The sequence below is a fragment of the Alosa alosa genome, chromosome 11, assembly GCF_017589495.1.
Source record: "Alosa alosa isolate M-15738 ecotype Scorff River chromosome 11, AALO_Geno_1.1, whole genome shotgun sequence".
Taxonomy (NCBI): Eukaryota; Metazoa; Chordata; class Actinopteri; order Clupeiformes; family Clupeidae; genus Alosa; species Alosa alosa.
This window is the reverse complement of record NC_063199.1, coordinates 33,631,398-33,643,209: the sequence shown is the minus strand read 5'-3', so window position 1 is coordinate 33,643,209 and position 11,812 is coordinate 33,631,398. Positions and strand designations below refer to the sequence as shown.

The following is an 11,812-nucleotide window of genomic DNA, read 5'->3' as shown; positions in this document are numbered from 1 at the left end:
CAATCTACAACATTATGTTTGCGGGAAAATATTAATGAAAGTATACATCCACTCGGTTTAAAATGTATTTATTTAGATTTTGCATTCACTTTTCATCTCTGCTTTACTATGCTTTTTCAAATCAAACATGGTTTCCTCCAAAAGTGTCAGCAGACATGTGACCTCGTGTGCCTTTTGCGCCTCGCTCTCTGCCAGTCAACACTCCCCGTCGCTCGCTAGCGTTATTGTGTTTATCGCTCTGGCATCACAGCCATCAGAAGGAGCTCCTCCAGCCCTGGGTTTCCATGGCAACAGCGCTCCTTTGCTGCCAGATTTAGAAGCCGTAAGGGTGCAGCCCAGCGTTGGGAGAAGTCTGGCTGCTAGACCGGCTTTGGCTGGAGTGTGACGTCTCTAAACAAACGTTGGCAGGCACACCAAGTAACCACTAACACAGGCAACGTGAATCAAACATTAGGAGACCAAAGCTAAATAAATGCAACATTGAACAGGTGCCTCACTGAGCTTTCCACAGCCCAGCTAACAGACACTCTTAAGCTCAGACCACATACAGTATCCGTTCCAATATTGCACTTTGTCTTGCAGTTTGCGGAAGATAACTAAGTGATGGAGAATGGCAATCGGGTGCAATTACTCATGTTTCCCTGTCTTGCCAAAGCACACGCCCATATGGCACACAGCACGAGGAGCCAGTCTGTGTGCGGGCAGAGTTCCAACTCCTGAGAGCTTGCATTTCTATATTTATAAATTTGACAATGTCACAGTTCAGGCTAGTTATATGTCTGAAGTGCCATCTTTACTCCATAAGCAAATATCCCCTGCACTGTCTCTGTGTGTATGAGGTGGTGCTGTGTATCTTTATATCTGTGTAGCTTTATATCTGCACTATTCTTGGGTAAGTTCGGAAATAGGAGGCAAAAGTGAACAAAGAAGTGACCCATGTCTGACCCATAAGATCAGGGTGGTTTCTATGGTTTTCTCTGTTGTGTGAGTCAGGAATGTGAGATATTTTCTAAATCTACCTTGTCACCAATTCAGTCATATGGCTGTTTGTTCATCTGGATTATGAATGTAAGTAGGCTTAAAACTGAAAATACACAAGCACATACTCACACAAAATACTACTAACACTCTTGGCTAAATCGTACACATTATTTATTTAGCTACATATATTTCAGCAAAAATATTGATAATTATTAATATAGTTGGATATGATTATTGATTTCACCTGAGCAAGCATTCACATCCAAGGTTATTATTATTACTGAGTATTTCATATTGTAAAATTTGATCAAGTATGGCTGTCTGCCACATGGATGAATGAGGCCACAGTAACACAATCATTAAGTACAGTACATTCACTTCTCCAGTACTCTGTGCGTGGGAAGCTCGGAGAACACAACCGACACAAGGCATGCTGTGGGGAAAGACTAGGGGTGGTGTGGGGTGTTGCTTTGTAATGGTTTAGGGTGGGATACCTTCCCATAACTACACTATTAATTGTGGTAAGTTGATTGACCACTACTGGAAGGTGGGAGGAGGGACGGCTGGGAAACCGGGCAGTCAGCACTCTTTACTTGTAGGTGAGGGGAGGAGGGACGCGGATGTCCTGGCCCTTCTCCAGCTTCTTCTCGCACTCGATCAGGTAGTTGACGCCGTCAATCACTGTCTGCACCAGTTGGACCTGGACATTCAGCAATGGACACGTTACCATGGACACCATGTTACACGTGATCTCTCTGGACCAATGGACAGTGGTTATGCTACACGTGATCTCTCTTGAGTTTAGGATGGTTCATACACGTGACCCTGACGGGCCAGTCGTCATATATTCCAAACAAGAAAAAGTTGTTAAAACCAGACATTATGCACTTCAAATAAGATTATCACAAGTATATACTCAATATGATGCATTGTTTGTGCAACCAAACATGCCAGAGCCTTTCTTTTCAGTATGTATCTTCTTTTGTACATGCAGAAAAAAAGAAGCACAAACTAATGTGACCTGTGTCTGAGTCAAAAGATCAGCTTTGTTTCTATGGTCAGAAAAAAAGAAGCATAAACTAATGTGACCTGTGTCTGAGTCAAAAGATCAGCTTTGTTTCTATGGTTTCCTCTGTAACTTGAGTCATGGATTTCTCAGTATATTCTCAACCAAGAGTACTCTCAGTCAATTTAGACATGATTTTAGCACTATATGTGTAAGTCGCTTTTGAAATGTAATGTGAATGTGTTTCAGCTCCACAAGATGGTGTTGCCTTTCTATTACTTTCACTGTGGCAACTCTCTAATTGCAATATCTTTAGTGCTGTCATAAAATCATTGCATTGGATATGATTACCTCAGCCTTAAACCAAACTCCCATCATCGCAACTCTTCTAGTGAAGTTCTTTCTTGAGACACAGCACTTCCTTGATGATATCAATTAAACTCTCGCAACTCCAGACTATTTCCCAGCAAAACATGAGATGTGGGGCCTGTAAAATTCACCACTATAACGTCTGAATCTGGATGTCAGCACACACTAACCTCTGACTGGCCCAGGCGGTCCAGGTTGGAGATGTCGAACGTGCTGCCCACTGCTGCCGTGTCCACTCCCCCAGTCCCCCTCTTCTGCAGACGCAGGTTCTCCAGAATCTTGGAGAACCAGGGTTCAGATCCAGTGTAACTCATTACCATCAACACGACAGACAGACATAAAGGGTTCCAGGATCTTAGAGAACCGAGGGTCCTTCAGGCAGATACACAGTGTAGACTCATTACCATCGACACGACAGACATAAAGGGTTCTAAGACAATAAGCTATTTTGCAATGAAGTGGGTCAGTGCTTTGCCCAAGAGGAGATTACGTCTTCTGTTGTCCTCTCACTTCCATACTGTATAATGATGAGGTGTTCTAGAGGAGCAGCAGGAGTCCAGGATTCCAGGGTTTGAATGTGATCTAGACTATCTTGCTGACTGCCATTAGAGCAAATTGGTCTCAGGAAGTGCTGTGTTCTGGCATTGTAAACTGATTAGGAAACAACACTGGCTAAGTTACAAACCAACATTTCATTCTAGAGTCTGGAATGGGAGAACAATGGTGATTCAGTGACCCTCGTGGTAGTGCAGCATTCATCAGAAATCTGCTGAGTGTTTCAACATTGACTCCAGGGGCGGATCTAGTCATTCTGGGAAACTTGAGTGACTCCTCTTCTCTAACTGGGCTAGAGGCTACTCAATGCTCGTACAGTGTTTCCTTTTCCTTTTTTTTTTTGTAACAGTGGCCGCAGGCCATCCTCCCCCCCCCAAAGAAAAAAAAAGGTTACAAGGCTGCAGTATGAAAAAACTGGGGGTCGGGGTGTCATTTTTTTTCTAGTTGCTAATCACACCATTTAACGTGACTTGAAAGGGACTGGATTCAGGCCCATCTTCAGTCTGACTGATTTCGCGAGAACTCTGGTTTTCCAGGGTATCTGACTCACGTCACGTTAACTACGTAAACTACATGTGACTGCTTAAACATACCGGTAGTTCACGTTGACAAAGGAGAAAACGCCTAGTTTACTTCTGACAGAAATTAAGTTTTGTGCCAACATGTTGTAGAAACACAAACCACAACACTGCCTTTATTTGGTGCAAATCTCCTTTACTTTCTTTGGTTAGGCTATAGTCCGCGATTCACATTGCTAGGCTATCACCGCAAGTGCATACAAAATGTTTTGGCCAAGTTATGCTTTAACCCAATTTACCTTTGTTACTACCAGTCGTTGCTTTTTTTCCTGCGTCAATCGCGATTGAGTGCGCATCTATCGGTGTCTCCGGGGAGACCTCCACTCTCCATGTTTCATTTTTGCTGTTGTTGCGAGCGAGCTAATAGGCTACGATATGGGAAATACCTTCAATACGATCAGCTCCAGAAATGAATGGGTTATTGTTAGGCTGTGCTACACCTTTCCACCAAGTTGCGCGAAAATTGTAGTTTTTGCAATGTTGACAAACATGCGTAGCACATGCTCTTAATAGCGCATGCCACTAACGTCTATAAAAACAATATATGTGGATATGGAATAAAACTAGACAGGTACCTCGGATTAGCATTGCTGTTTATTGTTAAACTGCAATTTTCTGCAGCCAGCGGAGGGCATTTACAATTTACAATATTGTGCGTCTCCCCTAATTCTGAAGCAGTGGCACCGCTAAATGAAGAGGAAACACTGAGAAGAAAGTTAATGCTTTAAATAGGCTACATCAATACAATATATAATATGTGAAGTGAGACTGGACGGTCCATAATAACCTCTGACTAGTTTTAGGCTACTTATTGTTAAATTGCAATGTGAGTGGCAGCCAGCAGGGGAGGTTACGTCGGCAGGATTATTCAAAAAGCAACTGCAACTACATTGTGTTTCTGATACCGTGGCGGTATTAATTTGAACCGTGGCGGGCCGCCATGCTAAAATAAATGTAGAGGAAGCACTGTGGTAGGCTGAGAATTGAGGGATTGTGCAAGGTACCTTGCTGAGGCGTAAACGTAGAGGAATCACTGTGGTAGGCTGAGAATTGAATCACTGTGGTAGGCTGAGAATTGAGGGATTGTGTGAGATACAGTACCTTGCTGAGAATTGAGGGACTGTGCGAGGTACCTTGCTGAGGCGCGGCTGAGAATTAAGGGACTGTGCGAGGTACCTTGCTGAGGCGCAGCTGAGAATTGAGGGATTGTGCGAGGTACCTTGCTGAGGCGCAGCTGAGAATTGAGGGATTGTGCGAGGTACCTTGCTGAGGCGCGGCTGAGAATTGAGGGACTGTGCGAGGTACCTTGCTGAGGCGCGGCTGAGAATTGAGGGACTGTGCGAGGTACCTTGCTGAGGCGCGGCAGGTTGATGTGGACGCCGGCACGCAGCCCTGTGCCCAGGTTGGACGGACAGGTGAGGATGTAGCCCATGCGCTCGTTCCACATGAACTCCCAGCCCTTCTCCATGATCAGCCTCTCCACCTGTGGGAGCCACACAGATGACCTGTAAGCATCCCTTAGGCGAGGATCCCATCAGCCAGCGGCAAGCGGCAGCGGCAAACATAACGTAACGCTCAGACCATAATACGTTTTGTCTCGTTCCTAAGCAACACAAACGGTTTGTCAATTGAATACGCTCGCGTTACGCTTTGAAAGTTGAACCAAGTTCAACGCTCAGCTTGTTCAACGCTAGTGTTACGCCAGCATTGCCACTGTTCCGCTGCCGAACCATAGAGAACAATAGGAAACCTGTCGCTTGCCGCTGGCTAATGTGATCCCCGCCTTACTGTGGGACAAGCATCCACTCTCAGCAAACAAACCATTGAAAGATTTTAGCACCTCTTGGCAAGATCTCACTGGAAATGCATTTCATGCAAATCAAACAGTATAGCAATCACATAGATGTTACTGTGTTTAGCATAATCGGAATAATCAGTCAGAACATAAAGAGGTGTTACTGGGTCTTCCCTGTGGAGGGGCGTCATGAATTGCATTGTTTTCTGGGGGAACTGGAATGTTTGTGTTCTCTGCATCCTCAGACACACATGCTTGCATAAACACTGGCTTGCACAGCCACAGAAACACGCACAACTCATGCGCTGTTTCAGCACGTCTCAAAGGAGTTCTTATCCCGGCTGTGACTCCCACAGCTGTCTTGCATCTCATAGAGCTTTGTTTGACAAATAACAGTGACTTGTTTGGCCTCCAAGATGACTGTATGCCAGTATGTGTGGGTGCATGTGTGTGTGTCCATTTGCCAGTGCTTATGTGTCTGTGTGTGTGTGTGTGTGTGTGTGTGTGTGTCTGTGTGTGTGTGTGTGTTTGTGCGTGTGTGTGCGTGTGTGTCTGTGTGTGTGTGTGTGTATGTACTGTACAGTATGTGCGTGTTTATGAATGTGTGCATGCATGCGTGTGCGTTCACCTCTTTCAGGCCCCTACAGAAGCGCTCAAAGACCCTCTTCATGTTCCCACCCTTCTCCATGGAGATGACACGAGTGTGGTCCTCCTCATTGACCCACACCAGAAAGGTCTTCTCATTGTTGTGCCTGAATCATTCAGCATAGATATCAAGTTTTGAGAAGGGACTGAAACTGGTTATAGCTTTTGTTTGTGCAAATTACAGAAATATATCCCTAACGTTTTCTCTAATCTAAAAAGGTTCCTTGTGCTTTTTTAATGGGTGAAAAAACCTACTGCAACTCCTTTAATTAAACAATCATTCACTGTCATTTACAATCACACTCTGACCACCATTAAAACCATTACATTTTGTGACGCAGCATCATTTATTTAAATTCTTGTCTAGGGCGGGTAAGGACACCGGAGCTAAGACAGTTGTAAAACCGACTGCACTGAATAATGGAGAATGAGAGCTTGGCATCATGTGGGCACAGGTGATCAATGCTGCAGCGCATAATGGAAAAGAACTGGCATGCCTCTATTTCTGGGCACTGGCTGTAACTTGAGGCTGAGAGGGGAACGTCAGCATCACCGATGCCCATCTCCCTAATTCACTCAAGAGAAATGCGAAGCAAGCAAGTTTCCGCAACTACACATTGTTGCTTTTGGTTGTGCTGCATCCATTATAAACACTTTCATTAAAGTAAATCAGTAATTTTAAGTTGGAGGTGAGGTGAAAGTTGATGTAAACAAAACCTACCAGATCCCTCTTGCATCCGGCCAATCACGGGCCATCCCTGCACAGGTCAGCAGTGGCGACACGGGCTTATCGAACAGGAAGTGATCCTGTGTGGACACGAGACACATGAAAACCTCTTGCTATTCTCTTAACATCTATGGACAATCATCACTGGTCCCATAGTAATGCAGTCCAGTGGCATAAGACCAAACTCTTCAGCTGTGCAGACCTGCAGTAGCGTGCGCTAGTCAAAAAGTGCACTTCTCTTACATCAAGAGCATGCTAGTCAAAAAGTGCACTTCTCTTACTGTACATCAAGAGCGTGCAAGTCAAAAGGTGCACTTCTCTTACATCAAGAGCGTGCTAGTCAAAAAGTGCACTTCTCTTACATCAAGAGCGTGCTAGTCAAAAAGTGCACTTCTCTTACATCAATCAGCTGCTGCTGCTCCTGATCGGTCATCTGCCCGAGACCGTAGTAGCGGCCGGACAGATCCCCCTTCAGGCCCGCCAGAGCGTCCACCACCACCCGTTCGACCTCTCGCCTCTCCGCACGAGTGCACGCCGGTGGCAAGCTGAGTCCGCGGATGCTCCGTCCTGTCCGCACCCGTGAGGAGAGCACGTAGCGCTCCTCAAAAATCCCCGACCGAATCTGATGGTGGATTACATTTCATGGATGTTCCAACATGGCTCCAAAAACAATCACATACACTTGCTCAGACAATTATATTTGCCCTAAGAGTCCAGACTTGCATATGAATTCAGGAATAGAACTCATACATGGAGTATGATCTACCTTGCTGGAATCCAGATCAGTGGGATGGGTCATCGTCCTGGTGTGGTACCCGTTGTGTCTCTCCCTAATGACGGGATCAAAGAGATCTGCGAACACCTGGTAGTGAAGAAGAGGCCAGAGCCATTTGGATATAATACAGAAATATGTTCATACCAAATGCTACCAACAAATCTCGCAAATGACATACATCTCAGAAAGTATTTGAAGAAACGTAAAGTATTTGTTTTGTCTTGTTTTCCACTTCCACTGTTAGACTATTTGCCCATTTCCTACTCTTATCCCTGGCTTTACTGTTCTGTTGGCCTTTTTTACAGTGTTACCTTTTTAAAACCAAAGTTTTATTAACATTCCTTTGTTTTGTTTTTGCCTACCTCTTTATATTTTCATCCTTCAACGTTTCTAGTCATATTTTACATTGTATGGTACTTCTGTGTAAGGTTGTAAATCACCATGGACTGAAAGGATCCATGGAAATGAAGACTGTAATTACTACAGAATGTGAGTATAAGATATTTAGGAAGGTATAACAAACTCTGCAAAGGGTTGCAGCATAAGCCCACAAAGGCATGACCGAAATACTTGTGCTGCATTAACAGTACATAAAGCAACACTGGGCATGCCAGAGGGAGGAGTTATCTAGTGATAAGAGACTCAAATGCATACTGTAGGTCAGACTCCTGGCATCAAAGCTTAAAGCCTTGGTACAGCTGTGGCACATCTGTCCCCTCACTGCATCTAATCTCAGCACACTGCTCTATGTTCTGTGGTTCAGGCCTCTCAGTAAAAGCAAATATACAACAAGGCTTCCCATCGGAACTCATGCATGGTGCAATGACAGACTAGTGTTACGCAAACATTCTAGGGCGGAGGACTCGAAACAAGCTACAGTACACCATCCTTCTGTGAAATGCTCCTCTCCTCTCCTCATCTCCTCTCCTCCATCTCCTCCCCTCTCCTCCATCTCCTCTCCTCCTCTCCTCTCCTCCATCTCCTCCATCTCCTCTCCTCCTCCATCTCCTCTCCTCCATCTCCTCTCCTCCCCTCTCTCTCCTCTCCTCTCTCTCCTCCCCCTCTCCTCCATCTCCTCTCCTCTCCTCTCCCCTCCTCCATCTCCTCTCCTCTCCCCTCTCCTCCATCTCCTCTCCTCTCCTCATCTCATCTCCTCCTCATCTCCCAGCTCCTCTCCTCCATCTCCTCTCCTCTCCTCATCTCCCAGCTCCTCTCCTCATCTCTCCTCTCCTCATCTCCCAGCTCCTCTCCTCATCTCCCAGCTCCTCTCCTCATCTCCTCTCCTCATCTCCTCTCATCTCCTCATCTCCCAGCTTCTCTCCTCCATCTCCTCTCCTCTCCCAGCTCCTCTCCTCTCTCCCTCCCTCACCAGACAGGCTGAGTCTACTGCAGTATTTTTCAGTAAAACAGCAAGTATAATCTTAGAGCTACTTGAAACATTACTAAGGCTTATGTAAATAGCTGATGATGCCAGAGTGTTCTCATGACCTTGCTACTCCCCAGGCAATCTGCGACTCAGTTTACCTCGTATGACTCCTCGTCCCCGGCCACCATGCCCACGGTCTTGATGAAAGGGTGCCCAGGATTGTCCACGCCAGTCTGGATGGCATTATCCAGGGTGAATCCATTCGGAGTGGCTTTTTCACACAGCTTTGCATAGACAGCAGGAGTCAGATGACTGGCCATGCAATTGTTGTGTTTCCGAAGATCTGGATATTCTGCACTATTTGAGCACACATATGGAGACATTTCCTTTACACAGTTGATAAGTAGTTGCTTCTGTCAGACACAGAGAGGCATCCAGAAGAGGTTGATATGTTTCGTATGATCATTAGAAAGACTGCAGTACAGTTTATTATGAGTGCATATGGATCACCGTTTTTCAAACTGTCCTTAGTTTAACTGTGGTCCACATTCCCTTCTGACATGTTTGTTACATGTTAATAGGGACGTCTACGAAGAATCTAGATAGGCAAATATGACGCCGTGATCTGAATACGTGCAAACGTACCGAAATACCCCTGGATTTGCAAAGCCAATTGCTTTCGGGTCATGAGGACATTCCAGACACTTCCATAGGTTAGCCTACATATTTCATATTGCTTAGACAGCCATTACTTTGTCGTCTTTATGTGGCTGATAATTTACTGACATTTTAGTTTTTAAAAAATCAACTGGGCTACTTTATTATATTATAAAAAATAATGAATATGCATGCCTAGAATACGATGCCTCCAAGTCAGTGTGCAAACGAATCCAAAACCCGCACTAGCATGTATTCGGTTATGCAGGCTAAACGCACTTGTCTCCAGAATACCATCGACTAAAGCACAGTAGACAGTCACGTCTAAAATGTGTGTGTGCCATTATGACAATGAATGATGAATAACGTATTTCGTATACAGATGGAATCCACTTAATTGGGCAGATAACCTGCATTTAACTGAGAGTAAAACACTCTGTTATATGCATCGAAAATCCTGTGGATGTGATCAGGTTTACCTGGCTGGGTACAGTCTCCGGACCTGTGAGCCGGCGTTTACATGTTGCTCCCTGCTCAGAAAAATCCCCGCTGTTAGTGACCCAGCTCCAACTAATGATAGGATGCCCACATTTCTTTTGGTGGACAAAATCCGGGCGAAATTGCTTGCCATAGTATTTCCACAAGACGAGAGTCGACACAGGTACAGCTGAGTAGAGACTTCGCTGTTGGTATGCCGCTGAAAGTATGAAGCCAGAGAGAAGAGAATCAGATGCGTGTTCTGAATACCAACCGTACAGTATACTGCATGTGGTGGATGCCGGAATACGGCTCCCTGAGAAGATTAACCTACAGTAGTTTAGTGGTAGCCCTTAACTCCAGTGTAGGCAAAAGTGAAACAGTCGAGACTGGGAAGAGGGTTGGATGCAGTCTGCAGGAAGGGTAGCTGCTTATGTGGGAAGTGCAGCAATTGAGAATAGGCTATACTCAGACAGCTGGGCGGTGCGCTCTTAGGGTAGCCTACACAGCGCAATGATATCACAGAGCAACTTCTATTGTACCAACTAGAAGGTTCACAGGCCAAACTAACAATTACAAATTAGTAACGCATTTATTTAAACCTGATACGTACAAATGCAACTTAAATATAGTTTTTGTAATAGAGGCTTCCCATAGCTGCCCCCCCCTGTGTTGTAAAGTTCCTTGGGCTATTCAGTTTCTTGAAGTCATTAGTAGAACACAATAGATCTACTGTAAGGAAAGCCTTCCGCAGCTAATTGCCGTATAACGGGACCACGCCTCCAGAATGAACATTCGCTGATCCTAGAACATGGTTCGTTACCTCTGCTGTACACGAGGATATCCATCTGTAAGGCATTGCCTTCGTAGTAATAGTCAAACTTCTGCATTGATAGCGGCAAAAACGTAAACCACAACACCGCTGGTATATGACCACCGTCTGACAGACAGCGAACAGGTGTGACTGAGCCATGCGTGACAGGCTTTTTCACTAGTAGCCTAGTGCTCTAGCACCAACTCCTCTAGTCCATCCACCCCACACGATACTACATCATAGTTGTTCCATGATGTCCTCAACTTGCTGATACCAGAACCACGTCCCAAAACAGGTATAAAGGGTAACGCTGGGTTAACTAATTTCCATTAGAAAGGTTCAATCAATGAAAGATTAGGCCTACACATTCAGTCACTATTTTAGGTCTTTTGTGGGGAGTACATTGTCACTGAGTTAATCAAGCAGCACATTGCTCATAAACAGCTCATCTCTACACTCTTAATTATAAAACTTAAAAGTTACATTGCACCTTTTTTTTTTTTTTTAAAACTTTGTGTTTTCGCTCAGTCTGCTGCCAACGTCAAAGTCACTGAGCTGAAGTGGGTGGGTCACCTTATCTGTCTGACTGTTTGTATATGATACAGTGCACGGCCCTTCAAACAATACACAGGTCTGATCTTAAATTTACCCCACCCCCACCCCTTCGCATAAAATCATTGCTGCCCCAGGCAGAGGTGATACATTGACTGCTGTGATTATCTGTCCAGAGACTGGTGTCAGAGTAGGGCCATGGCTGGATGTCACGTACCCACAGGATTTTACACACCTTGGGCCTTTGACCAAGAAGGTGTGACCACGTGCCGACTCCTGATAAAAAAATAAAAATCACATCCATCTGTGGCATTATGAATCCTATTTCGCAACCTCACAAGGTTGCTATCCGAAGTGAGAGATGCAATTCAAAATAAAACAGCAATTAAGGGCCAAAACATGTGATTCAATCATTCACTCCCTTGCGATTTTGTCAACTGGAGGACATTATGCCAAATAAACAGTAGAAGTTGCAGTTTGTAAGCCTTTCAGATAAGAGACTGAGAACCAAAGAG

At 44.9% G+C, this 11,812-nt stretch overlaps 1 protein-coding gene across 2 annotated transcripts; it reads right to left on the bottom strand.

The window, feature by feature from the left end:
* Positions 1 to 1,135: 1,135 nt before the first annotated feature.
* On the bottom strand, positions 1,136 to 10,418 carry LOC125303741 (creatine kinase U-type, mitochondrial-like). Of its 2 annotated transcripts, XM_048257638.1 has the most exons (10): positions 10,266 to 10,416; positions 9,934 to 10,151; positions 8,956 to 9,154; positions 7,423 to 7,518; positions 7,057 to 7,278; positions 6,651 to 6,736; positions 5,913 to 6,036; positions 4,831 to 4,972; positions 2,527 to 2,645; positions 1,136 to 1,681 (listed from the first exon to the last, which is right to left on the bottom strand). In XM_048257638.1, the coding sequence occupies exons 2-10, from the start codon at positions 10,083 to 10,085 to the stop codon at positions 1,571 to 1,573; spliced, it is 1,251 nt and encodes a 416-aa protein (XP_048113595.1). In that variant the 5' UTR covers positions 10,086 to 10,151; positions 10,266 to 10,416; the 3' UTR covers positions 1,136 to 1,570. The 2 variants fall into 2 exon arrangements, with proteins under 2 accessions (XP_048113595.1, XP_048113596.1); XM_048257639.1 differs by lacking the exons at positions 1,136 to 1,681; positions 2,527 to 2,645 and adding an exon at positions 4,629 to 4,794 and having other exon boundaries at positions 4,838 to 4,972; positions 10,266 to 10,418.
* Between the last annotated feature and the right edge of the window lie 1,394 nt (positions 10,419 to 11,812).

Excerpts from the sequence above, each read along its gene's own strand:
- LOC125303741 (XM_048257638.1), bottom strand. The coding sequence starts at position 10,085 with ATGGCAAGCAATTTCGCCCGGATTTTGTCCACCAAAAGAAATGTGGGC. Across the intron at positions 7,519-8,955 it reads GGGACGAGGAGTCATACGAG|GTGTTCGCAGATCTCTTTGA; the intron begins GTAAACTGAGTC and ends CTTCACTACCAG. Across the intron at positions 2,646-4,830 it reads GCGCCTCAGCAAGGTACCTC|GGTTCTCCAAGATTCTGGAG; the intron begins GCACAGTCCCTC and ends GATCTGAACCCT.